The 27,516-nt window shown below is 41.3% G+C and overlaps 1 protein-coding gene across 2 annotated transcripts in view; it reads left to right on the top strand.

The window, feature by feature from the left end:
- LEMD3 (LEM domain containing 3) overlaps nt 1–26,694 on the top strand; it is a 72,411-nt gene extending 45,717 nt beyond the window's left edge. For both annotated transcript variants that reach the window (XM_039501996.1, XM_039501991.1), the window contains 11 exons: nt 158–224; nt 3,933–4,000; nt 6,184–6,263; nt 6,343–6,488; nt 9,662–9,763; nt 10,314–10,416; nt 17,141–17,319; nt 19,300–19,381; nt 22,776–22,881; nt 22,959–23,037; nt 23,289–26,694. In XM_039501996.1, coding sequence (XP_039357930.1) covers nt 158–224; nt 3,933–4,000; nt 6,184–6,263; nt 6,343–6,488; nt 9,662–9,763; nt 10,314–10,416; nt 17,141–17,319; nt 19,300–19,381; nt 22,776–22,881; nt 22,959–23,037; nt 23,289–23,452 — 1,176 coding nt within the window. In that variant the 3' untranslated portion in view covers nt 23,453–26,694. The remainder of the gene's footprint in view (nt 1–157; nt 225–3,932; nt 4,001–6,183; nt 6,264–6,342; nt 6,489–9,661; nt 9,764–10,313; nt 10,417–17,140; nt 17,320–19,299; nt 19,382–22,775; nt 22,882–22,958; nt 23,038–23,288) is intronic.
- Nucleotides 26,695–27,516: the final 822 nt, after the last annotated feature.

Raw genomic sequence — 27,516 nt, 5'->3', positions numbered from 1 at the left:
TTTGTGATGCACAAAACACTATTTGGCTATCTTATCTAATTCTGTAGATAAAATACTGTTTTACTATAAATAGCTTTAGGTTCTGCATAGATGAAAAATTAATTTCTGTTGTAAAGTTGTAAATTGTCTTGATGTTAACCAGCTTTTTTAATTCCAGGCAAATGAAAAAAGTCTCATGATGAACAGCTTATATAAACTTCATGATAGATTGGCACAAGTAGCAGGTATGTTTTTAAAATTAATATTGACTATAAGAGAATAATAGTTTATCAGTGCAACTAAATATATATGCAGGCAGTGTTTGTGGCAGTAGATAAAATCCCGGGGCTCAAATTCTTACCTCTGTTGAAATCACTGGGAGTTATTCATATACTGTGAATAGGGAGTTTACGAGTCCCAGTTCTAAATCACATAACCTGTCTTTTCACAAGCTATAACACACCCCAAAATTTATTTTGATAGTCTTTGGGTAGAAACAGCAGAACCTTTAGATCTGTCTGCAAACAAAATGAGCCATCTATGAGATTTACAAAATGATTTAGTCCTATCTAGAAAGAAGGCTAGCACCCTTCTGACATCTAGAGTGTGGCAGGTGGTCTCCAAGTTGCAATTATGTGGGTTGGGAAAGAAAACTGATAGGTAAATGACCTCATTCAGATGAAATTCAGAAGATACTTTGGGAAGAAACCTGGGATGTGGTCATAAGGGAACTCTGTCTTTGTAGAATACTGTGAAAGGGGGTGTGACACTATGCCCCATATTCTTCATATGGAGATATGCTTATGATATGATTATGGCATAACTAAGATGTATTTTATGCAAGATAGGTCATGCGAGATCATTGGAAAGGTTATGATTTATTGAATATGATTATAATATTTGTATGCATACATCATTTTTGTATCTGAAGTTAGGAATATTGTCTATGCACCTATTACAAATGTGTTTACACCTGGGGAATGCCCACTAGACAGAATGCAATCAGTCTAAATTGGTGACTGGAAAAGGTGATTAGCATCTTCAAAAACCTATTGTTTTTCCTAATCTCCCACCTTCCTGAAAAGCCTTCCTGTGGACACTGCAAACAGACTGAGTTGTGGCTGCAGTGTCATGTGATCAAGTCACCTGATACTGGACTCCATAATAAAATTAGTACTTTTCCACTGACTGGGGGTGGGAATCACACTGGAAGACAAAGGATTCCCACCATATGTAAAACCTATTTAAGGCAGGGGAGGCAGGCAGGCATCGTGGTTGGTTCTTAACTGAATTCCTGCCCAGAATGACTGCTGAAAACATCTAAGAAACAAAGAGAAGGAAGGGAGAAGGACTGAGATCAGGCTGGAAGGTTGTCTAGCCTGTGAATGAAATATCTGAAGTTTTAAGCTGCAGGCAAGTGCAGCGGGTCTTCAAAAATCTCTGCAATCTGCCTAAAAACATTAGGGTGAGAGTGTGCTACTTATAACCAGTTTCTTTAATATCTTAAGCTTAGATTGGGTGTTTGTTTTATTTGCTAAGTAATCTGCTTTCTTCTGTTTGCTATCCCTTATAATCACTTAAAATCTATCTTTTGTAGTTTTCTCTAAAACCAGTTTGTGGAATTCATAACCGGGAGTGGGGGTTGGGGTGTGGGGAGGTGGGGAAGCTGTGCAATCTTCCTCCACATTGAGGGAGGGGGCAAATTTCAATGAGCTTTTGCTGTATAGTTCTCTGTGCAGAGCAAGATGATACAATTATGGATTTACACTCCAGAGGGGGTGTGCATTCGAGTGCTGGGCAATTCCTTAGCTGAGCTTTCCCAGTGAGAGCTGATCTCAGCATCCGTGTGAAACTGCATCTGGGCATGTCCCTCGCTGTGTGTGTGTGCTAGTGAAGTGCAGTCTGAAGCCTGAGGGAGGGCTTGGCTGGCTTGCCTCAGCAGTACAATGTAAAAGGAACCCAGGCTGGTTGGACAGGCAGGCTCAGTGATACCCCAGTTCCAAGTTCCTCCCCGGGATGGGGGGAACCCATCACAGGAGGTTCTGCCATTAAAGCTCCAATCTCTCAGATTCTGCTGGCTGATGTAATAGCCACTAAGAAGGCTGTTTTCATGGATAAATTCAGTAATGTGCATGTGCATCTCACACACCTTTGATTGGAGATTTTCATTAGCTCAGCCTCCGTATGCACTGCTGACATCTTTGTGTCCCGCACCAAGGCTATATCAGGCTCTGTGGGTGAATCACCCTCAGTTTCTTCTCCAAAGCCGAGGAGGAGGAGGGTGGGTATTGGAGCACCCATAGGGACAGACATCTTGAAGAACTACCATTACTGCGCAGGGTGAATAACTTCTTTCTTCTTCAAATAGTGTCCCTAAAGGTGCTTCACTTCAGGTGACTCCCCCCTCCTTATGGGGATACTGCTTGGGAGCTTCGAAATCAAATCTGGCACAGAGGAAAGAACTGCATTGCCAATTGCCACATCAGATCTAAAGGCATCGACTAAGGCATAGTGTCTAGAGAAGACCGAAGACCATGTAGCAGCTCTGCAGATCTCAGATATCAGGACAGTTTTAAGTAGAGCCACAGATGATTTTAGGGGGTGGAGTCTGTTTTTGGTCAGTGAGTGTTCTGTTTTGGCTTCCCTATCTGGAGAGAGTAAAATTGCAGACATGGATACTAGCAGAAAAAAATAATTTTATTAGGTAAGGTGAAGGGGAAAAAGCTTTGATGGGGTTGCAACTGCCCAGCAGATCAATTCAAAGACAGATGGAAGTCAGGGATAGTCTTTTCTTCTCTTCCCATGTGACCCCCCACACTGGTATGTGTGTGTCAGTAAACTACAGTTTCACTGGATGATCAAAGAGGTGCATTTAATCTAGAAGTCTCGTCCTGGTCAAGCCTACTAATAGAATGATGGTGATGTAATTCTTGAAGTTTTCCAGACTGACTCGAGTATGCAAGGTCTTACGACTTTCTGTTTGCACATGTTTATTATTAGTAAATAAAATGAACAGTCCAAATGATATCTGGAACTTTCTAAGAAGCTAATATGCCTTCACGCATTGATTTTTTTTCTTAAGTTTGACTCACGTTCATTTTATGATGACAGAGGGGCATGTGTGTAAAACGCACTCTGCGTTTGTTGGTTCTAGGTACTTCTATTCACTGTAATTTTTTTAAGGTGAGCTTATATATGAAATTAGCAAGACTAATGTGCTAATAAGTTATTACATAAAAATGTGTTCAGAGTAAATGGGAAATCTGCTTTTACTTTACATTGGTTTGCATGTAGAGTAACCATTTTTTATCTTAAAATACAAAACTGTATAGTATGTATATGTATACTTTCTAGCCTTTTTCAGTGCACTGAATTTACTTCATGTACTAGATTCACTTTAGAAAAGGAAATTTATAGAAACTCCATGACTTTCTCAATTTTGAAAGAAAAAGCCAGGACAAATTATTTCATATATGCAAGAAGTTTTCAAGTAATTAGGCACAAAATGGAGGATTATCCAGTTATTTAAGGTGTCCTTTTGGGATAGGGTATTGAAGTGGACCAAGTGTTCACCCTTAACAGAATCAGGAATTCTTCTGTTTTGCCTCAAAATCTGAATTTTTCTTTTAATAAAGTTCTGTAAACTACCTTTTATTTCACTTCGTTTTTTAAAAGGTTTTTAAAAACATGCTGCTGCTCTTGCTTTTTGTTTAGTACCTGAAGTTCTAATCATATTTGTAGCATCACAGTTCATAGTTGTGGCAATCAGATGTTTGGGGAGAAAAGCATACAGAAGTCTCTCTTCAACATTCTTATTTTAAATACTTAGTGCCTTCAACTATTCTCTGCGTATGTAGATTGCATTAACTGTGTACGTTTGTACTTGCAGGCTTTTTAGTTTATATAACAAAGTAATAAATAGATCAAAATAAATAAAAAATTAATTTTACCAGGAGATCATGACTGTGGCGACTCTATACAGAGAAATCTTTCCGTCCAGGAGACAGCTGCATATTTAAAAGTAAGCAATTGGAAAAGGTATTTTTTCATTATTTTTATCTTTTAAGGTTTGCACAAATTAACATTGCCATTTGTTTTTAAAAAGCTGGTTTCACATTCAGTGTAGCAGTATAATTAAAATTTAACTACTTTTTGTATTTCACAGGAAATGAACGTATCTTTCACACAAAGCCCTTATGGTTTTTATTTTTGGGGGAAAGGGAAAAGACGGTTTCATTAAACTACAGAATTTCTTCTGTGAATGAGTGTAAATGTAGAAAGTAAAGTTGCTTGTTACATGCTTTAACCTTTTCCTGTTTCATGAAATGAGCCAGAACACCCTAGATGTCATATATAAAATCTTAAGAGAACATAGATTTTTAAATTGAATGGAGACGTTGCTTTATAAACACAAATTTTGCTGTAATCTTGTGAATTACAAAAGTGTAAAAGGACAGGTCAGAATTTAATAGACAGTAGCATTTTGCTATTCTGTGTCTTCATTCTGTTTTCAGTTGCCTGGAGGCAAAGCAGCAGCAAGAGTGATCCTCCTTTTTTTCAGTGAGAAGAGAATGGTCTCTAAGTTCACCGGATATGTACTAGCCAACAGCAATAATAGCATGAGGCCCTTTGACAGGACCTAGTGGCAATAGTCTCTTAGGAAACCCCACCTATATATGCCTTTCCTAATAGATAAGGGGAAGAGCATAACAGTAGAGCTGGTTGAAAAATGGAGTAAAATACAAAAAAATCCAATCTTCTTTCTTTTGAAGTGTCAAGTCTGTATTTTTCAACCACCTCCATGAGAGAGTGTTCAAATCAAAGTGACGCATTTGGAACCTTCTGAAAGGAGAGTTTTGTTTCACTCTTCCTCTTGCTCCCAATTGGAACAAAAATACTATTAAGTTGCTACTCATTTTAGTCTTTTTTTTTTTAAACCAAAGAATATGTATTTGAAGATTTTTTTTTTTGTATTCTCATTTTAACAGCTAAACAAAATGTTAACTACTTGGCAAAAATTACTTGTACTGTGAACAAAGGGGCAATTTGAACAGGATCACAAAAATTAATGGGAAGGAGTGGAGGTGGTGCTGGTTGCACTTCTGAATGATGGGCGAAGATGGATAGCAACATTCTGCATCTATTGGTATGCAGAGCTGGGCGTAGCCTTTTGAGGGGGCTGTAGAAAAAGGTGTTAATCGTAAAGGGGAGAGATGAAATGCATAGTAGAGGATTTTAGCAGAGGGGTAGTAAAGGCATTTGTCATGGTGATGAGATTTCAAATCTGTAAATGTGAGAGGCTGTAAATTGGTATACACATTTGTCATTTTTTTAAATACAAGTTTCATTTACTCTTGAAACTCTCCCATCCTGTAATTGGAATATAAATATAACATCTGATGTGCAGCACTTCACTAATTGTGTGCAGTGACAGAATTTTAAAGCAATGCAACACATTCGGCACATTAGAATCTACTCAGTACTTTCATTCTTGGTGCGAAAATAAGTTCACACATTAACTTTTGTCCTCTAATTTTAGGACAATTTATATCAGTGTGATCCTTAAGTAATAGAATAAGACCTACTGTAAAATCTTTTTTCAATTTACATTTTTCTGGGAAGTAGTCCTTAAACCGTGTTTCAGCTTCAGTCTGGTTATGCAAAGGATATTTAAAGGTGAATTGTGGAGCTTACCTGCCAAAAAGTAATGAAGGCTTTATCCTACAACAGATGATGTGAAATGATTTACGGTAGAAACATTAGTATGCTAGGAAAGGAAGGATTAATTAAAATTTTGATAGTATATTATGCATTTAAAATTTAACCAACTTTTTTTTGCAATTTATCTTCTAGGATAAGTTCTATATCTCGTTTTGGTTTTAATTTTACAGAATGCTGAGCTCCCCCTAGTGACTAAATGGTAGACTATTGCTGAATGTTGCGATTCATAACTCCTTAAAATTGAGAATGGCACACCTCTCAAATCTTTCAATTCAGGAGATTAATTTTTAATCTCAAAGTTGCATATAATCTGCATATATTTGGTGTCCCTTTGTGTGCATTGTTGAAACTTTATATAAAAAATAATCAGTATTGGCTACTAATCCTTCTTATATGGTATTACATAAACTTATGTATTAGTGTTACATGATTTATTCTGGTATATTAAAGAAACTTTTCACTGCTATGACTTGTTTTTGACAGAGTTTAGGTCCAGAGTATGAAAAAGTACTTAACACAGCACTGCAATGGATTATGAGTAGGGGGGAAGATGTTGGCATAAAGTAAGTGATTTTATTTCATAGGCTTTTATTTTCACAATAAGTGAATTTAGCGCTAACACTGTTAAATGTTTTTAAATAGGTGTATTGGTAATGACCCCAGTGAGGAATTAAATAATGTAACTGATGTGAAGTACCTGGAATCTACTAGACCACAGATGTCTTTCAGATGTCGTTTTCGCCGTGCATTTATTACTGTAACTCACAGATTATCAATATTGCTTTTGGGTAAGTTATTTAAATTCAGCCTCTTACTGGTTATAATTTGCATTTAAGTGTGTGGGTTGGGACAGGGTCTGGCAATGTTTGCCTTCTAATTCTGTCAACTGTCGTGTTTCTTTGTGTGGAGTGAATTGGCTCACGGTTTAATTGAAGTAATAAATTGATAAGACTTGATTGTAATATCTGAAATTTTTGGTAGAAGTTGTATACAATTAGTTTTATAAACATTTATAGGAAGGGGAAATTTTATTTTTTGTTATCCTGGGGGCACTGATTTGTTTAAACTTTTATGGACAGTAGTAATGAAAACTAATTAATAAAAATAATATAGCCTTAAAAAACATTCTATGTAGGGGTTGATGGAGGAGGGGAGATGAAACTTTCTACACAGAGAAGATAGAGTAGAAATTCCAGAGTACCTGCATATTATTTCTGTAGAAAGCACTGAAAATAAAACCTATCCTGTACAGTAGCACTTGTGTGAACCTTGGTTAATTAAAGCTGTTACCTGTAGATCAGATATTCTTCAATCAACACCCCAATCGCAACCAGCTTGACCTAGGGGTAGAAAACTAGGTCTTTAACATTTATTTTTCTGTATGGAGCACCAGTCACTGACTCAAGGTGCGATGCAATGATTGATGCAAAAATAATACAATCCACTGTACAAACAAATTCACTGCCTAGTCAAGGCCATCCTAACTAAAATTTATCCCACAATAGAATAACTGAGTTCATTTATCAACCCATTGCATGCTCCTTATCAACAAATCTGGGCTATGACAGACTGAGGCAGAACATGGGTTAATGTAATGAATCATTAATAGAAAATGCCACTCTGATGCCCTCCTGTTTAAACTGACAGAGCTCCTGCTCAGTTGTCACTGCTGATCTCATCAGCAGTAATTTTGCATGGAAAAGAGATTTTCTTTAGTAACTGAATCCCAAACTATTTATGATTTAATAAGCCAAAATCAGAGCCTTAAACTCAGATGCAGACTACTAGCCACAATTTTAACATTCTTCCTGAGAAATCCTGCTGAATGAGCAGCCCCTAACGTTCTCCGACTTGAGTGGATTGAACTTTGGATAGTATTGCTAATAATAAATAGCCTCTCAGATCCTTTGCTAAAAAGGGATGGAACCACTCAAGAGCCACTGACTGGTTCCTGTGTGGACTGCACATGAATCAAAAAAGATGTCATGGACAGTGTATCAAAAATGGCTGGAAGAACCAAAATAATTTCCTTCAACACTGTTTCTTCATTGCTAAGAGATCATCGACCAATGCAATGCCTCTCCCATACTAGGGTAAAGGGGAAGAAGAATCAGAACTCCAGAAACCATCAGAAATTTCCATCCATAATCTTCTCACTAACATTTCCCCCCAAAATTTGATACAGATCAGTAATAAGATTGTCCGCTTCAAGAGATGACTTCTTGAGCAGAGAATTCACAGTTTCATCATTGGGAAAAGTGTGGCACCTTATTTTCCTTTTTCTCTCCTACCCCCTAGCTCCTTTATGCGCATTGGAATGTTTGACAAGATTGTTAATGAAAGTAAGCTTAATTTCCTGACAGGTGAGACGTCCAGTGGGGAAGAACCTGGGCCAAATTCTGAGTTGAACATGTTATTTATGATAACTAGAATACCAGACATTTCTGTCTGGAACTGAAGCAGGGAAGGACTTGTAGGCTTGACAGAATTTGATATTTTCCCCCCGTTTTGATATTTATCAATGTTTGTGTATTTTTAACTATTTTTACAGTTGTTGGAACTAAAGGGGGTAGTAGGGTTGAGGTTAGGTGTAGGGCAGTGCTGGAAGTGGGGCTTCAGGGGTCTCCTAGCAATGGCAGCAGGGCTGCAGGGGATTCCTTGAATAACTGAGGGTCCCAAGACACCAGAGCACAAAGTGCGAGGGAGGCTATGGTCCTGGTGGAGCAGAGACCCCTGGCTGGGGCCACAAGGAGGATATCTTGATTGCCAGATGCTGCTGAACTGTTCCTTGTCTAGGGATGGCTCCCGCGCTCCTGGCCTGGTGAGTGAGTTAGCAGGGCTGTGACAGCAGAGCTGCAGAGGGCTGCCTGCATAGCTGCAGAGCCAGTGATGCCTGTTCCGTGCAGGTGTAAGGTATGGGCAAGGCTGTGGTCCTGGCATGGCAGAACAAACCACTGGCCAGGACTATGAGGAGGAGGATGAGCTCCAGCTGCAGGGGAGGCCACCCCACAGCTGAATGGCTCGTGCCTGGGGATGGAGCCATTCAGCAGTGAGATGGCCTCCCTTGCTGCCTGGAACTCGTCATCCTGGCCGGGAGTCTCTGCTCTGCCCCATCAAGCCCTCCACCTTTCCCACACTTCGCGTCTGCAGGGATAGGCTGTTACTGGCCCACTGCAGCTCCGCTGTCATGGGAGTGAGGGAGGTGGTTTGTGACAGTGGGGCTACAGAGGACTCCCTGCTCTGCTGCAGTACCAGTGACATCTGATCCAAACTGTGGAGGCTGCACTACTGCCAAGCCTGAAGATTTGTCACCTCTATGGAGATAGACAGTCTAGTTAGGATCAGAATAATTTTCATCTGTAGAAATGCGTACAATACTTCACAGCAAGAAACACTACTGAGTTGAAGCAGTCCACGTTTTATGAGAAATGAGACTTTCCCATTTACAAACATCCTGCCTCTACTCCCAAATGCTTGTCTGTAGCCAATAGGTAGAGTCCAAAAGCTGCAAAGCATGCGCCTTTTAAAGTTCCACAGGCTGTCAAGCCAATATCATCTCTAAACCTTCAGTTTATGTGAAACCTTACTATTTTCTCTATCAAGATAATCCAAATTGTATTGTACTTCATCTCAGGGAAAATTAAATTTCTTTAGTTTACCAATAATAGCAAAATGTGATGCTCAGCAGAGAGAAACTGTCATTTTAGTGATATCAGTGAAGTATTTTAAAAAAATTTAATAACCTATTTCCTATTCAGCCCCCAAACTAACTTCTGTGCTGTTTTGTTGCAAAAATGCAAAACATTAACAGTAATGTGTAGTATGTACTTCTGATACATCAAGGATTTTGCTGAATTTAACACACCAGCTAGTTAACCAATTTACAGAAGAATGGGGTGCACATTTAAGAACAGCGAAAGTTCTAAGTATATCTAAAAGAATATTATGAATTTTAATGCAGGTATAGGGATGGTTTGGGGAGTCTTGCACTACATGAAATATCGCTGGACAAAAGAGGAAGAGGAGACCAGGCAGATGTATGATATGGTTGTAAAGATTATAGGTATGAATTTTTTAAAATATACAACAAACATTGGCTTAGAAAACCTGCCATAGGTTGCCTACCCCTGGTGTGTGTGTGTGTGTGTGTGTATACACACACAATATTAATCTCCATATAACTACCACAAACATTTGTTTAAAAATAATTTTGTTGGAGAGGGAATAGAGTAAAAACATTCTATTCTTTTTTTAAAGAACACTTCTGTCTAAAATTTTTTTATCTGTAATCAAAAATAACACTCAAGATTATTAATTCAGAACTGATTTATAGAGAATTTTTCCCCTTTATTCCAGGCTTATTTTTTACATTTGACAGCACTTTGTATATTGTCAGTTTTGCTGTTTTCCCTGATCAGTTTCCCTGATGTGTCTTCCATAGAGCTTTTTAAAAACCAAAAAGGCAAAGTAAAAGTACTGATATTGGCAGGGGACTTGAAGCAGCTGTTTGTACCCAGAACTGCTTCTAATTCTTTATTTTTTTTTAAAAAAGGTGACTAAATTTGAAATTGACTTGTAACAGTGTAGCTAATTGTTGGTTGTGGTGTTCTCAGATGTTCTAAGAAGTCACAATGAGGCATGTCAGGAGAACAAAGACTTGCAGCCATATATTCCTATTCCCCACGTGTGTGATTCCTTAATACCACCTCAGGACAGGTATGTTCAGATTATTCTGTTGAATTGCTTTAAAGGGAAGTATGTTGAGCTTACACATACATAAATGCCTTAGTCAATAAACTAAGCTACTGAATATTTCAAATGAGTAAATGAATCCATCTAGATTGGCATGAGGAGGGTCCCAAACTGGCGAGACGTCCATCACTGAGCTCCCCCCTGCCCCCCCATCCCCCCAACCCCCGCCCCCCCCCCTGCCCCCCCCCCCACCCCCCTCTCCTGCCCCCGCCCCCCCTGAAGGGCAGGCCAGGACCAGCCTGGGGGGGGCCCAGGGAAGGGGCTGGGCCCTGGGGCAAGTGAAGCTGCCTCGCTCTAGAACCAGCAGCAGTGGAGTCGGGCAGAGGCAGGGGCGGCAGTGTGGCGTGGGGGCGGGGCGGCGGCGGGGGGGGGGGGGGGGGGGGGGGGGGGGTGGGGGGGGGCCGGATGGAGGGGGGGTGGGTGGGGGGTGGCAGGGGGGGGGAGGGGGAGCCCCAAAGCAACAGAGGGGGGGGAGTGGGGAGGAGGGGGGGGGGGGGGCGGGGGGGGGGAGGGGGAGGGGTGGGAGGGTCTGGGGCGGGGGGGGGGGGGGGGCCGGGGGGGGCGGGGGGGGGGGGGCCCCGGCCGGGGCCCCTTCCTTCGGGGACCGGGGGGGGGCGTGCCCCTCTTGGGGGCGGCGGGCGCGGTGGGGCGGGTCTTTGGGGCGGGGGCCCGGCGCGGGCCAGGCGCGGCACGGCGGCGGCGGCTGCGCGGCGGCCCCGGGGGCCCCCCCCCCCCCCCCCCCCCCCCCCCGCCCCCGCCCCCCCCCCCCCGCCCCCCCCCCCCCCCCCCCCACCCCGGCGGGCGCCTCTCGGCGAGGCCCTGAGCCGGCGCGGCAGCGTGGGGGTGCGGGCGGGGCGCGGCGGCGCGCAGCCAGCGCTCAGCGCAGAGCTCAGCCCCCAGCCTCCTCCCCCCCTCCCCCGGCGGGGGCTCGGGCGGGGCGGGGGCGGCTGCTCGTGCTCTGCGGAGAGAGAGAGAGAGGCGGGCGCGGCGGCTCCGCTTCTGGGGCCCCTGCGGAGCCGGGGGGGCCCCCCCCCCCCCCCCCTCTGGGCCCCTGGGAGCTCCGCGGGGCGGGGAAAAGAGCTCCGCGGGCCGCATGTTTGAGACCCCTGATCTAGATTATATTGCAGGCATAAGAGATGAAAAGTCTTAGTTCAAGTGCTGGTCCCCATGTGTATTTTACACATGGGTACTCGTGCGCATCATGCACCTGAGATCAGAGATTTCTAGCAAGTAGTGTCTGTTGGTTTGCACATCTCAGTTGTTTTCATCGTGCTTTGAAGCGAGGGCATAAGGGGTGGTGCAAATCAGTGCCTCTTCAATTCCTTCTTACCACTGCATGGCCAGAGTCAGAATCCTCTATGTCCAAAACTATCTTTGTCTTCTAATTTGTGAATATGTATATATTGTATATAGTTTAGTATTTAGTAGTATTTAGAATTTTTAGACTTTATAGTTAGTTTAATTCTTTCCATCTCAAGGAGTTCCTTCCCACAGAAAAGCAGTATGCCCAGGGTTAGAGCAGGGACAGGAAATGCAGTTCTTTTCCTCCATCAGTGGTGAACCCCTGCACTGCCTTGGGGAGGCTCATATCACCACGAAGTGCAACATTTGTTGCTCTTTCCCTGCCTGAATCTGTGAGGGATGAGAGCTGTTTGTGGAAACATCTCATGGAGAAGCCAGGAGACCTCAGTCTGACCCAGACTGGGGAGACCCCCCCCCAGTGCTGTGGCCTCAGATGGTGAGTAGCATCCCTCTGAGCATGAGTTCTGGAGCAGAGGCCAAAACCATTAAGCCTCTCATAAGAATATGGGATACGAACATTAGCATAAGGATGTATCTCTATCCAGATCTGCCTCTGAGAGACAGGACACCTCTCTGTCCCTGTCCAAGTTGGCTGAGTGCTCATGCATGAGTCTTAAAGAATTAAGCCTGCTTAAATCTTCTGATCAAGAAGGGAAGGTGCGATAGAGGAGTGATCCATTGCTTCTAGCTCTGGTTCCAGCTCCAATTCTCAAAGATCAAAAGATCAGCACCTGTCAGCTTCAACTAGAAATTGCATGTTGGATTCCCATTCAACATACTCCAGGAAGGATCTGCCAAGCCCATCTCCTTAGTTGCACTGGATCTGTCAGTCTGGCCTCTAGGACTCTGAACTCCAGAATGGACTGACATCTTTACGTCACTGGAGGATATGCTTGACTTATCCTACCCACAGTCTTCTCTTCTCTTTCTTGTCCCATCCTCCACAGGACATTTCAATACCAGAAGAAACCACCTTGAGGAGAAAGGGTCTTTCCTATACCCTGTCCACAAGCTGGGATATACCAATGGCATGACAGGCGGAACTTGAACCTACCTTTTCATCAGATGAGTCTGCTGTTCTGGATGAACCTTCGCTCCCTCTGAGGGAGACCAGTCTACATAGAACTTCTTCAAGGTCTTGGAGCCACCCTCCTCCCAGATATTACCACCCAGGGGACTTGTTGATACCCAGTGCCTTGGAACGCTCCCCATTCAATCAGCCTTCATACTGGCCCTACTGGAGTCTGTACGCTAGACATCCCAGATCTGGACAAGAATCACATTTGGCCCTCTTCCTCCAGCCAGTGCCACCTGGCCCCATCAGAGTATTGAGAGTTGGAAATTGAGCTGGATTCGCTGGTGCTGACAGTTCCATTGGGCATGTCATCATCCTGACTAGATGAGGCAGTCTCTACATCATCCTCAGCTCTGCCTGATCACCACAGGCAATACCAGGAGCTCTTGCAGAGAGTGGCAACTGAGCTCAAGATCTGTCTTGCGGAGATCAGTGACACGCAGTGTAGACTCCCGGATATTCTACAACCCTCTGGCCCTAGCAGGGTGGCCGTCTCATTAAATAAGGCCATTATAGTACCTGCCAGGGCAGTATGACACATCCCAGCCTTCTGTGCCCCCACACCAGAAAGGGCTGAAAATTACGTTGTACCAGCTGAAGGAGCAGAGTTCTGTTTACTCACCTAGTGCCCAGTTGCTTGGTGGTGAAGGGAGCCACAAGAAGATCCAGGCTGCATCGCCTCAGGGCAACTCTGATACAAGTTCACTAAATGCCTTGACCTTCTGGAGAGGAAGGTATTTTCATCGACCAGCCTTCAGTTCAGAACTGCTAACTTACCAGGCTCTGTTAGCAAAATATGATTTCACAAATTATTCCAAATGTGTGGAATTCAGGACAAACTTCCCCAGGAGGACAGGACTCGGTTCTAAGCCTTCATCAATGAAGCAAACTGGTGGCTAAGACTGCTCCAAACAGCAATGGACGCAGCTGACACTGTTTCCAGAGCTACTGCCAGAGTCCTGCAAATCTGTGAATATCCACTATTTTGGATTGGATACAGATACAAATTTTGTATCCACACAGGGCTCTAGCTATTGCCACACTATAGTCATGAGGCAAGGGTCCTGGCTTCATGCTTCAGGTTCCCCAGGGAGGTCCAGAATATCCCTGAGGACCTCCCCTCTGATGAGTCTGTCTTCATGGAAAAGAGATGAGTTGCTTCACTCACTTAAGGACTCTAGAACAACCTAACACACTCTGATCATTTACATCCTAGCCCCAAAGAGAGAGCACCATAAGCAGGTTTATGAGCCTGGACCTCTTCCCTCAGTCCTTTTATAACCAGTGCTCTTACAAACTGCCACATAAGTGCCAGAGGGTACAAAAACTCAAATTTGTGGCTTTCTCTACCTCAACTGTCACCACTCAACGCCACTTACCATCCATAGTTTACTTTTGACAGGATACTTGAGAACCGCGTTCCTCTATTGATGCCATCCTTCATGCCCCTCCCCCCCACAAACATTTGGTGGCTGCCTTGTTCATTTCACTCACAACTGGGGGGCAACAAGAGTGGACAAGTGGGTGCTGCAGAGGATTCAGTCTGGCTTTGCAATCAAGTTTGTCACCTCACCATCAGAAACCCCTTCCTGACTCCTTTTCAGGGACCACTCTCACAAGGAGATCCTCCATCAGGAGGTGGACTCTTCTTCAGTGAGAAGCTATAGAGCACGTGCCACCTCAGCATCAAGGGAAAGTGTTGTTCTCCCCATATTTCTTCCCGCCCAAGGAAAAAGGAGGTTGGAGACCAAATCTCAGTTTACGCCAACTGAATGTCTTTATTCAAAAATCAAAATTTTGCATGGTCACATTAGCATTGATAATCCTCTCTGCTAAAGAGGGCACATGGATCGTGGCTCTTGATGTGAAAGATGTCGTCTTTTATGTGGACATTTGCCTGTCCCACAGAAGGTTCCTCAGTTTCCTAGTAAGCTAAGAGAACTACCAATTCAAAGTGCTCCTGTTTGGCCTAGCTACAGCACCCAGGGTCTTCACAAAGGTCTTCTCAGTGATGGTGGCCTGGATGACTACACCATCTTTCCATATCTAGACTGGCAGATCTAGAATGGATGTTCAGTCGATGTCCCTATTCCTACATTGTCTGATTTCTATATTGACAGATTCCCAAGGAAGATAAGTCCTGACCTGGCTGTGGTCTGCTTACTAACCATACAGATAAAACACGAATACTAGAGTACAATTCCTGCCAAGGTCACAGCTTGTCTTGTTGGACAAACCTAGAACAAGTATGTGCAGGAGTCCTTTCCTTATCCATATTCCTGGTGCGACCATTCTCACGGACACATCCCTCGTAGGTGATGGAGGCAACAGCTCTGGGCCAAGGCCGCAGGAGCAATGTCTTTCATCTACCATGGATGAACCACCTCAGGTATGCCTTTCCTTCCATCCCAGTGATACTAGAAATTCTACAAAAGATTCACCATGACAAAGCTCAGGTTATTCTCATTGTGTCCAACTGGCTCAGATAACTTATGAAAACGTCAACCTGACCTCCCACAACATCCGACCCTTTCTGGATCTACTGCCTGGAGAACAGTGAGGCCAGATATCCCTCCTCATTTCACAGCCTTGTATTTGGATGGGCATCAGACATAGAACATTCATGTTTGGAGACTGTTCAATCTATTCTCAATCAAAGCAGAAAGGATTGCACCAGAAAGTGCTGTCTGACTCATGGAGATGTTTCTCCACCTGGACACAACAGAGCCAATTGTCAGAGAAAAACTCAGTTCTCGCTTTCTGTTTGGGTGCAGCAAAATCAAATACTTTATTCTTTCTCTAGTAATTACAATAGAGGGAGGGAGTGTCCTAGGAAACAGGGTTGCCCCTTGTCCCGGACAGGTCTCTCTCAATTAGTAAACAATTACTACAAGCATTTATACCTTTGTTACAGACAATAGCTAACAGTAATGGAGACAGTAATTATCCCAGAAATCCTGGGAATTGCTGTTACTCTAGACTACCTACTCATGGGCTTTGGGACTTTGTTAGTTTGCTGTGGGTCTACCTTGCAGCAATCATTGCTTTTCATCCTCCAGTTGAGAGCTATCATATTTTCACTCATCCAACTACAATTAAGTTCCTGAAAGGCCGCATTAGGACTTTTCCACTGATGGTAAAACCATCCCTGCAATTGTTTCTTAATCTTGTTCTTTCAGAACTTCCCTTTTAATCATTTTGTTACCTGCTCCATGTCCTACCTCTATATGAAGGTGGTCTTCCTAGTCACCATTATTTCAGCCAGAAGGGCAAGTGAACTGGGAGTGCTTATGGCAGTATACTGATTTTCATAAAGAGGTTTCCCTTTGCCTTCACCCAAAATTTATCCCTAAAGTAATTTCTGAGTTTCACATGCGTCAGCCTACTCACTTACTGGTATTTTTTTTTCCCCAAAACCTCATGTTTCTGATGAGGAGAGAAGATTTCACTCTCTTGATGTACGATGGGCTTTAGCGTTCTGCCATTGGAGAACAAGAGCAATTAGGAAAATGCCTACATGGCTTGTTCCTTTAGAAGAGTGATTAAAAGGACAAACATTATTTGCTCAGAGACTCTGAGTGGATCTCTGGCTGCATCATTCATTATCAACTGGCGCATATGCCTCCCTGGAGTGGTGAGTGCCCGCTCCACTAGAACACAAGTGACTTCTACAGCATCTCTTCAAGACATATTGATTCTGGACATATGTAGGGCAAGAGCTCTCTCCATACTTTTGTGAAACAGGCATTGGTCCAGACATCTGCAGATGCAGTTGTGGGGACAGCACTATTACAGACATCTATAACAACTGCATCCTTGCACTCCCTCCACCGCTGTTTAATTGCTTACCAATCACACATCTGTGGAATACACATAGGGACCAGCACTCAAAGAAGAAACAGAGATTACTTACCTGTTACTGGAGGTTCCTCGAGAGTTGTGTTCCTATCTGTATTCCACTACCTGCCCTCCTTCCCCTCCTGCTGCAGATCATCACTGGATTCTCAGTAAGAAGGAACTGGGGAGGCATCGGTCCGCACCGCCCTTATACCTGCTGCTCAGAGCATGAGAAGAAATGTGCATGGTGGGCCAACAGACACTACTTGCTAGAAATCTTTGATTACAGGTGCCTGGTGCACATGCTTATCCACGTGTGGAATACAGATAGGGACCACACATCTCAAAGAATCTCCAGTTACAGGTAAGTAACCTCCATATTTCTTTTAATTAAAAATTACTAGTATTTGGATGCACAATGTATTTTTGTTTTAATATTAAAATTATAATTCTTGTTCTTGCTCTAAATTGAAGGAACAAAATGAAGAAGGTCTGGAATAGAGCAGTTGACTTCCTTACTGCAAATGAATCTAGAGTTCGCACAGAGACACGACGAATAGGTGGCGCTGACTTCTTGGTTTGGAGATGGATACAGCCATCTGCCGCATGTGACAAAATTTTAGTTATACCATCTAAAGTATGGCAAGGCCAAGGTATAGTTTTATATTAGTAAATGTAATTTGTATCTTGCATTCTACACTTAACATTTATTCTTGCATCTCCTAATGAGGCTAATCTGTCATTTGAAAAGGAAGAATTTGCTTTTTTCTAATCTACTTAAATGTAAATTGCAGTTATTGTCTGAAAAAGTGACAATATAAAAATAGCACTTTCCTACCCAATAGACTTGTTCCTCTGTACTTAGCATCTCATCTGTTTACTTCAGTACCAGATATAAGCTTTTCTGTTAGTGCTGCAATGGCCATACAGCAGAGCCCGCAGAGTAGTCAGACAGAAAGTGAGCTATTTTCTGGCTCATGTATTCTCAACAAAAGTAACTGTGCTTCATTTACAGGATCAGAGTCTGACTTCCATTACCCTTGTGCTAACTGGTTGAAAACGGTCATGTACAGGTGTAAGGGCAGGGTTGGGCCTCCAGAACATTTATTTCTGTCGTGTCAAGGAAAAAAGCATGACTCCCGTTTCAGGTGGAGCATGAAAGAGTGGCATTCAAATAAATAAATCCTCTTATTTGTAAATTCTAGCGTGGGGAAGTCACTGACCCAAAAATATCTGTATACATGATAAGCTGTTTTTAGCATTTCAGAGTGGAACTGCTCTTCTTAGAAAATATATTGGATGTTTTTGCCACACGTCTCCTAGTTCTGTCTGGCACAACCAACAGTTTGCTTTAAATTAGAAAGGGAAGTCAGAAATTAAACTTCCCATGGTTTTGTTTCCCTTAAACTTGATGGAAATATCACTTCAGGCACACCTTACCTGAGCAGGGAAGGGGGATCTGCTCCGGAGATTGGGGCGTGACTGGGGCAGGGTCGGGGAAGGGGGAACCGCCAGTACCCCTGTCCGCTGGAGCCTTTTCTGAATGCTCCTGCAGGCTCCAGTTGCTGCTCTTTCCGCCTCCTGGTGGCAGAGGCCAATTACTCCAGGTAACCAGTCTTTTAATGCCCAGTTAGCAGGGAACACTGCCAGGTTCCTTTTTGACCAGACTTTTTGGTCGAAAACCAAATACCTGGCAACCCTAAATGGAATGCTCTCCTTGAATTAATTTGTGAGGCTACTAACAACTCCTTCAGATTTCTACTTAAAACACTTTGACTGTAACACCTTCAAGAAAGTGTTAACCACTGACAGATTGTGCAGAAATGGAATAGTTTAAATCTTTCTTCAGAAACCCTTTCAGATATAGTACCATCAAGTTGTGCAGTAGCTAATTTATGTAACCACATCCTTATTTTCACTCTTCTCATCCTTCTCTTCTTTGTAAACTTGGTGTGGTTTTTGTTTTTAAAATTAGATTGTAAGTTCTTTGGCTCAAGGACCATTTCTACTAGTGTGTACGTGCAGTTCCAAATACATAGTGTCCCTATCCTGATTGTGGGCCTTCATATGTCACTCCAATATAAAGAATGGAAATATTTTTGTACTGAAACATCATCTGTCCCTATTTCTTAGTAGATTCTGATTAATTATAGAATACCCAAAGGATAGTATAAATGAAAAGTTCACCATAAAATTACATCCTTATAAACATATTGGCAAGTCATAATTAAAACTGAATAATTATTGCATACATCCTTGTCAAATTTTAAACTAGATAGCAAGAACTTACATTTCTGTTTTCACTTACAGATTATGCATTAGTTATAGCATACAACTTCTTAGCTATCTGGAATTTGTTTACCATCCAGTGTACTGGCCAGAATATCAAAACTAATATTTTTAAAGCTAGCAATTATGAATCTGAAAAAATAAGTGTTGTTTTTTTAATATTCGAGTCTTTATGGGAACATTGTAATTTGTTGAAATTTTTTTTTCTTTCATTGTGGAAGGAAGATATTCTCACTCAAGTTCAAGGCAACAGAAGGATTAAATGTAAAGATGAGATGCTTGTAAACTAGATAATATTGTATTAATCACTTACTAAACTATTAAATCCATTTTTTTCCTTGTAGCATTTCATCTAGATAGAAGAAATTCGCCACCAAACAGTTTGACACCATGTCTAAAGATTCGCAATATGTTTGATCCTGTCATGTAAGTAAATGTGGTTGTACTCAAGTGCTATTTTCAATGTGTCTTAGGACAGGGTGGAAAACTTTCATTCTTCAGATCTCTCCTGAAAATGTACCACATCTCAAAGACTTCAACCCCAGTACTTCGGTCAGAAAAATAGTATGGTATATAAGCAAAAATAAGCTTTTCAGGGAACTTTTGATGTGTTACACCTTTAACACAGGAGGATCCATCTGCTCCCTTACCTCATCCTCCCTCCCTCTTCCTTTTTCAGTGTGGATACTTGGGACACTTCTTTGCAGAACATTGTGTAGTTCAGTCATCTGCTGTCCAAATACACTGTCACTCTGGCCCTCCCCTGTTTGGCTGAACCCCAGATATATGCTTATATGCCAGCCTTCTTAGCCCCTACAGCTAAGCACACAGACAACCGTTCAAGTGTTTTTATTCCCATGCTACCCTGAACTCTTTTGTAGTGACAGCTACCAATGAGAGATCACATCAGGGGAGACTTAAATCAATTCCCAAAGAAAGAGCCCCAAAAACTTGACTTAAATGGGAGAAAAGCTTTTATTCTACCTCCTCTCTCAAGATGTATATAGTAAATTAGCAGGCACTGTTAGCTAAACATGACTGTAAACTGAGAAGCAATGTCCATGTTTTCTGAGAAACTACCAGAGGATGTAAAGGAGGAATTTAAGGCTTTCTTTGCAGAAGATTGCATGGTGACTAAGATGTCATTCCAGTTTGCACTTCATGTGGCTGATGCTTCTTCTAGAGCGAGTGCCTCTGCAGTAACTGTGAGGAGAGCTTCCTGTTTACAGAACTTGGGAATAGCAATGCCCTGTCAACAAATGATTGAAGACATTCCATTTGGCAGTTTTGTCTTTGTTTTCAGATAAACCTGATGAGACCTTGCATTCTTTTAAAGACTCTCAAGCAACACTTTGATTATTAGTGTTTGATACTCCAGCGCCCAAGAGGTGCCTGTACAGACCTTTAACTGTAGCACAACACAGGCACCTCGTCCTCAGTTGGCTGTCGGGAGGCATGCCATTTGATTCGTCCTTTGAGGACAGCTCTACAGTTGCCAGCAACAGCCGTCTTCCTTCCTCCCACTCCAGTTTGGAAACAGATGATCACATTTCCTCAGTGCTTGGGAATCTATAATGACAGACAAATAGATCCTAAGAGACTGGGGTATTCTTTCTAGTTTCTGTCGACCTCCTTCTCCACCTAGCTACCCCATCCTTTCTCAGGGACCCATCTCACAAATCAGTGCTTGTTCAAAAAGTCCTTCATTCTAGGAGCCATAGGAGAAGTTCTCTTTCAGCATTGGGGAAAAGGGTATTATTTACAATACTTTGATTCCCAAGTTCATGGAGGGGGGTTGTCTGAGACCCATTCTAGTTCTTTGAAATCTCAACAAGTCCATCAACTACATAAGAGTTCCCTTGGCCTCCCTAACATCGATTATTTTTTCCCAAGATTGCAATGCTGTTTGCTGCCCTTCATCTCAAGGAAGCCTTCTTCAATGTGGCAGTCTTGCCGAGTCACAGGAAACTTCTTAAGTTCTGTGATAGCTCAACATTATCAGAATACGTTACTCCCCTTTGGTCTGTCATTGGTGCCACAAGTATTCAGCAAGAGTGTGGCGGTGTCCTATCTAAGGAGGAAAGGAATTCATGTCTTCCCTTACCTGTATGATTGGTTACTTCAGAGCAGATCTGAACATCATGTTCTCCATCACATCCATTTTATCCTTCATTTCTTCGGCAGTCTGAGACTTATGCTGAACAAGGGGATATCTGTGTTAGTTCCAACATCATAAATCAAGTTCATTGGGACTCTACTTGAGTCTACGAAGTTGACTGCTTTTCTCTCTCAGGAGAGATTCCAGACTATTGTCCAGTGTGTAAGTCACTCATGTCATGCCCCACCACCACAGTCTGAGCTTGCCACGTGGCCTCATGTACTTATGTGACCAAACATTGTCCCGGGGGGGCTACAGTAAAACTATCGACGAAACAGAAATCCCTTAGACAAGTAGGTCCATGTACCTCCTATGTTCCTAGTGTCTTTAGAACAGTGAGTGGATCAGAACAACATATACAGGGGTGTGCCATTTTCTCAACCCTTTTCATCCAAGACATTCATTACAATGCATCCCTGATGGGATGGGGTGCTTAGCTAGAAGGATGTGAACCCAATCGTTACAGACAGAATATGAATTGACCCTTCATTATCAATATCCTCAAACAATTTTCAAGTCTTGCTGCACTTTTCTCCCTCACATCAAGGGCTTGTTGGTCTAGATACTATCCAATCAGCTTTGTCAAAAGCAATGAAACAGACTTTTGCATGAAAAGGGACGCATTGTTCCCAGAACCTGTTGGCCAGTCATCTCAGCAGGAAACTTTCCAAAAATCACGAATGGTCTCTGAAGAACAGTGTGCTCAGAACTCTTTCAGGTCTGGAAAATTTCATTCGTTGACCTCTTTGCAACAAAAAACAAAATGCCATCATTCTGTTCGCAAGTGGGTGACAGTCCAGGCTTGTTTACTGACACTTCTCTCCTACAGTGTAGGCAGAGTCTCCTGTACACATTTTTCCTCTCAGCCCCTTTCATTCTGTTCATCCCACAGGTGATCCTCAAGTTGGCAGAAGACCATGCCAGATAATTCTTAAAGCTCCAGCATGGTTGAGACAATGCTGGTTCTTGGATCTTCACAGCCTCTTGATTCAACCTCCATCAGCTCTATGCCTCTTCTTCAGACCTATTGTCCCAGCAGCATAGGCAAATATTGCATGCAGACATGAACAGCCTGCACCTTATGGTGTAAAGGTTAATTCACATGGAGGAGGACTGCTCAGTGGCAATTCAGGAGGTATTGCTTAATAGCAGAAAGCAATCCACTACAGCTGTTTATTTAGACTAGTGGAAGCAGCTTTCAATCTGGTCCACTCTCCGGGGCATACTTCTATCAGAAACTAGGATTCAAGACATTTTGGAGTATCTGTTACACCTCAGATCTTTGGGCCTTTCTCTAAGCTCCCTGAGAGTTTACTTAGTAGCAATCTTGGCAATTTTCCCTTCAGTTTGGGAAACATCAATTTTTAAAAATCTGATCGTTTTCTAGATTTTTAAAAGGGATTGTTTTATTCTTTCCCACGGAAAAGGATGCATTGCCATGTTGGGATCTTAACATTTTATTAGCTACTTTAATTGGCCATCCAAGGGTGCATATCCCAAGGGTTAATGTTACTACATATTAATATCTAATTAACATACTTTGCATGTTCCTTTAAACACTGCTTTGTTTAAAAAAAATTAATCAGAATCAGACCATAATAGAAATGTAAAAAAGTGTTCATGTAGACTTTCATTATATCTTCTCTTAATTGTTTTACTTAGGGAAATTGGTGACCACTGGCATTTGGCAATTCAAGAAGCAATCTTGGAAAAATGCAGCGATAATGATGGAATTGTTCATATTGCTGTGGACAAAAATTCACGTGAGGTAAATGCATTTCTGGTATTCCCTTTATATTTTTTGGCTTGTTGGTCTTAAACTTAAATTTTTTTTTCTCACCACAGGGTTGTGTATATGTCAAGTGTCTGTCTCCGGAATATGCTGGAAAGGCTTTTAAAGCATTACATGGCTCTTGGTTTGATGGTAAGAAGTTTGGGGGTTATAACCTGGGGAAAAATGCAGCTACTGTCATTTTTAGCTAGCACTGTAAGCTGGCTTCTAACTAAAATGTTAAGCAATAACAAAATACATTTTGACATTTTTCGTAGGTATGAATTGTCTGGCAATTTGTTGATTACATCAGTGCATTGAAGTATTTATGTAACTTATAGTATATTTATCTGTTAAACTAAATGTAATGGTTTAAACTTGTAATTGGTTGTATTTTACTACAGGAAAGCTGGTAACGGTAAAATACCTGCGGCTAGATCGATATCATCATCGCTTTCCCCAGGCTCTTACTTGCAACACACCTTTGAAGCCATCAAACAAACACATGAACTCAATGTCACATCTTCGTCTACGGACAGGCACAACTAACTCTCAGGGAAGCTCCTGAGAAGACTTTCTACAACTTGTAGGACTGTTACTTGCAGCAGGAAAATTCCTGTTTGGCTGCCGTCTTCCTTTTTTAGTGCTTTTTGTATGTAATATTTTCATTGATTAAATAAAAGTCTGAACGTTCCAGAAATCTTGTTTCCAAAGGGACTTAGCAATGAGGCAGTAATACTAAGTGGACAAAAACAGTTGCTTCAGGAAGTTTTTGGAGCTTGAGTAAACCAGTGCATTTAATTTTTGCATGAAGAACACTGAATTTATTAAACATTTTCAGATGTGGCGGCTGTATTTTCTTTGCACCAAGAAGTGTTTTGATAACAATCCAAAAGCATGGAGAAAAAGAGACTTCCTGTATTTCCATAGTTTCCTGTGAAATAATCTTGTGGATATTTTGTAATAAACACCTACAGTTCCTGATGGCGAATAAGTAAAAAAAAGTTAATTTTTCAATCTAATCTTACGCTTCTGTTGCTGTAAAGGATTCATTTGCTGCAGCTGGGGTATGGGAAAATTAATTTGGCTTTAGTGGTTGCATATAAGTGTGAGGGAAACAGAAACTGAATGCAGATATACTGGTTTTTGTACATAAGTGTAAATGCTGGTGGTGGCAAAAGTAGTCGTGTTGTGAGGATGTCTGCATTAAAGCAGTGAATAAGCTTCCTATTTTATTCATAACCTAATGTTTTTTATAGTGTTGGCTGTACCATCACATAAACGTCAAACAGCCGAACACCTTAAAGTATTAGATACAAGTTAAATATCTTTTATAGTTTTTATATTGAAATATCTGACTGATTTTGTGTGAAAGGTCTGATACCAATTGTGGTGGATTCAAATTTATGTGAGCAATAAAGAAGCAATTGGCAGATACTGAAAAATATTTTGTGAAAAGCTGTATTTATTACAAATACCAGGACTGTGACAAAGTACTATTGGGATTAAGTAACTTTCCTAATATATTTATAACTTTAAATAAGTTTTAATTAACTGGTTACCTATAAAATTAACAAGGGTGCATATTTTTTGCAACAAAATTTTGGTTCATGAGTGCTAGAAATATAAATGTACAAGTGAGTTACTTTATTTCAATGTTAAATTTATGTATTAACATTTATTCACTCTTAGTAACTACAGAATTGTTACTGAGAAGTTTCATTGAAAATCTAAGACTATTGGCTGCACTGATCCCTTGTTTATACAATATAATTTTGTCTATAATTATCCAGCTAAATATTGCATAGGTGGTGAGACTGAAAGTGTTCCAGTTAAAATAAATTTAGTAAAACTCACTCTAATTCTTTTGTAGATATGATGGATTTGCAGCATGAACTTGCACAAATAATGCATGTTTTTCTTATGGTTCATTAAACATGATGCACACTATTCTGCAACAGAAAATCTTATTGTGCCTTACCTTGTGCTTTTGTGGGCACCATGTTTATTATTGGAGGGTTTGTTATCTGAAAATTTTTTAATTCTCAGTTTTACGTCTCAGATGCTAATGAATGAGTATATATAATATATATAATCTGCCATGCAAATTTCTACTCATGAGGGACAAGTACATATTTTTGATGAGTGAGTAGATTTTATGTCAGGTCTGGTAGATTTTCATGAGTTTTACTATATATACATATATGTATATGTATAATATACATGTATATGTATTATATATGTATATAAACTGATTTTGCTGTATTTGATGTGCATCATAGTGATTTGTTGAGCTGATCTTAGTGACCCCATCTTGTGACCTGTTGCAAGAGTGAATGTAAAAATAGTTGTGGCATTTTAAAAGGTCACCTTTTGATGCAGATGCATCATTTTCTTGCTTCTAAAATATATTTCTTGTAAACACTGTACATTTTATTATTGTAATATGTACTATTATGCAGCTTATTTTACATAAAACTGTTAAGTTGACCAATATCCCTCCTTACAAGACAGAGGGGAATGTGTATAATATCTGGACATTTGAGAAAAATCAGATATTTGATGTAATTTGTCACCTGTCCTGTAAAAAAAACAAAAAAAAAACCAAAAAAAAAAACCAAAAAGGAAAAAAAACTCTAATTAAAGGTTTATTAGGGGTTTTTATATGTGTCTCAACTTTTCGATCTTCCGAAGTCTCTCTCTGATTTATATATTGGTCTGCATTTGGTGAATGGGTGAGAGAAGAGCTTTGTACTACAGCTATTTAAAGTTTTAACAAAAACTCATGTTCTCAAGACACAAGTTTAGACTATGCTGTAGAGCAGATTTAATACATACTTTAACTCCATTGAAGACCAGTCTTGAGCTGAGCCATCACTGACATTGAGCATGGGAGAGAGTTCTAGTGAGAGTGTATTTTATTTTTGTAATATATTTTAAGGCCAGAAGGGAACATTATGATTACCTAATCTGACCAGTATAACACCGATCTAAGAATCTTATCCACAAATGTCAGCAGCATCAAGCTCATAACTTCTGTTTGAGCTATAGCAAATTTGTAGACTCCATTGTATCGGTAGACTTCCATCATTGATTATCCTCGCTCTTAAACTGCACCTTATTTCTAGTGTGAATTTGTCTAGCATCAGCTTCCAACCATTAGATCTCATTATACTTTTTCTGGTAGATAGCTACTATGACAAATCTTTTTCCCATGCCATTACTTGTGGACTGTGACCGAGTCATCTTTTAATTGTTAAGGTATTGTGTTTTCCCCAAAAGTTAAACTGCAATAAATGCCTATTCCTGGAGACTAGAATGTTCTATAGGTGCCTGAAAGTCTAAAAGCTGTTACTGTATTAGGGAAATTGTAACCTGCATATTTTGAAATATCAAAAGGTGAGCGCACTAGCGCAATGAAGAAAATCCCTATAGATTTTTGGGTTAAAATACAACAACAGTGAGTATGGGTAGGGGAAGATGACAGCCCAATCAGAAAACTTCTTAATAGTTCAAAGCTGGAAATACTCTTAATATTTCTTGGTTTCGTCTACGCTGCTATTAAGGTTTTTTTCTGTTTTTGAAACATGGGCACAGATTTCTTTAGAAACATCTATCTTTTGTTAAATCCTCTGGTTTTCCAGAACAGTTTCTGGGGCTGTGTTGTAAATCTGGTTTCTACATTTAGCCAGTTGTATTTGCTCCTTTTGCAATGCTATCTTGTGTTTATGGTCTGTGGAGAAAAGTTAATTATAGAAGCACATCTGATGTCTGACAGCAATTGTATGCAATACTTGACATATAAAAGACCATGATGAACCCTGTCTTTTTGCTATGCTGGGTAATTACACCACTTTCCTTTGTGATAAAATTCTTAAATATCCACCATTTTTTCTCTGGCTGGGTGTGTTAAAGTTAGCACATGTGGGCTACTAGTCTTCAGATGTTCATAAAGCTCTACTTAAGGCTTTTAAGACACTTGGCACTATTGTGGTTAAACCAGTAAACTACCTAACTAAATAATACCCACCTTCCCTCTCCTCTGCCCTCAGCAGTCTATGGTCTGAGACCAGTTGCTCCATTTAATGTAGGCTTAATCTTGCTACAGCACGAAGAGAAATAAAGACCATGGCTCCCTTAAGCGCTCCCTTGACCAAAAAGCCATTAGCGCTGAGTGGCGGTGGTCTCTTTCAGAGTGGGGAACTAACAGTATAGTTTTTACAGCAAATACATTAATGAAGCGGGTCACTCTACGACATCCTTTCCTGTTTGTATTAAGCATTTTCCAATATACTAGACTTGCTTTAATGCTAAAAGGGGAAATTAATAACTTAAGAGAAGCTAACGATAGTAGTATCTCTAGTGATTTGAACCAAGCCCCGGGAGTGAAAGTCACTTTCACTGGCCGGTGTTTACCCTGTTATAGGAGTTGGAGGCGGTGGTTTTTCTTTTTCCTTGGTAATGGGTTGTTCACGTTACAAAAACTATTCTTGAAACTATCACTTTGCAGTCTCCCTACGGCCCGCACGGGAGCTGCAGCGGAGTCAGTGGCGAAGCCTGTATTAACAGAGACGGCCTGCTGCATTTTCGCAGGCCCATCCTTCCCCAGTGAGAGAGGGCTGCATGAGCCCT

Source organism: Mauremys reevesii, linkage group 1 (assembly GCF_016161935.1).
Source record: "Mauremys reevesii isolate NIE-2019 linkage group 1, ASM1616193v1, whole genome shotgun sequence".
Classification (NCBI taxonomy): Eukaryota; Metazoa; Chordata; order Testudines; family Geoemydidae; genus Mauremys; species Mauremys reevesii.
Note: the sequence above shows the minus strand (reverse complement) of the source record. Positions and strands in the feature narration are given on the sequence as shown.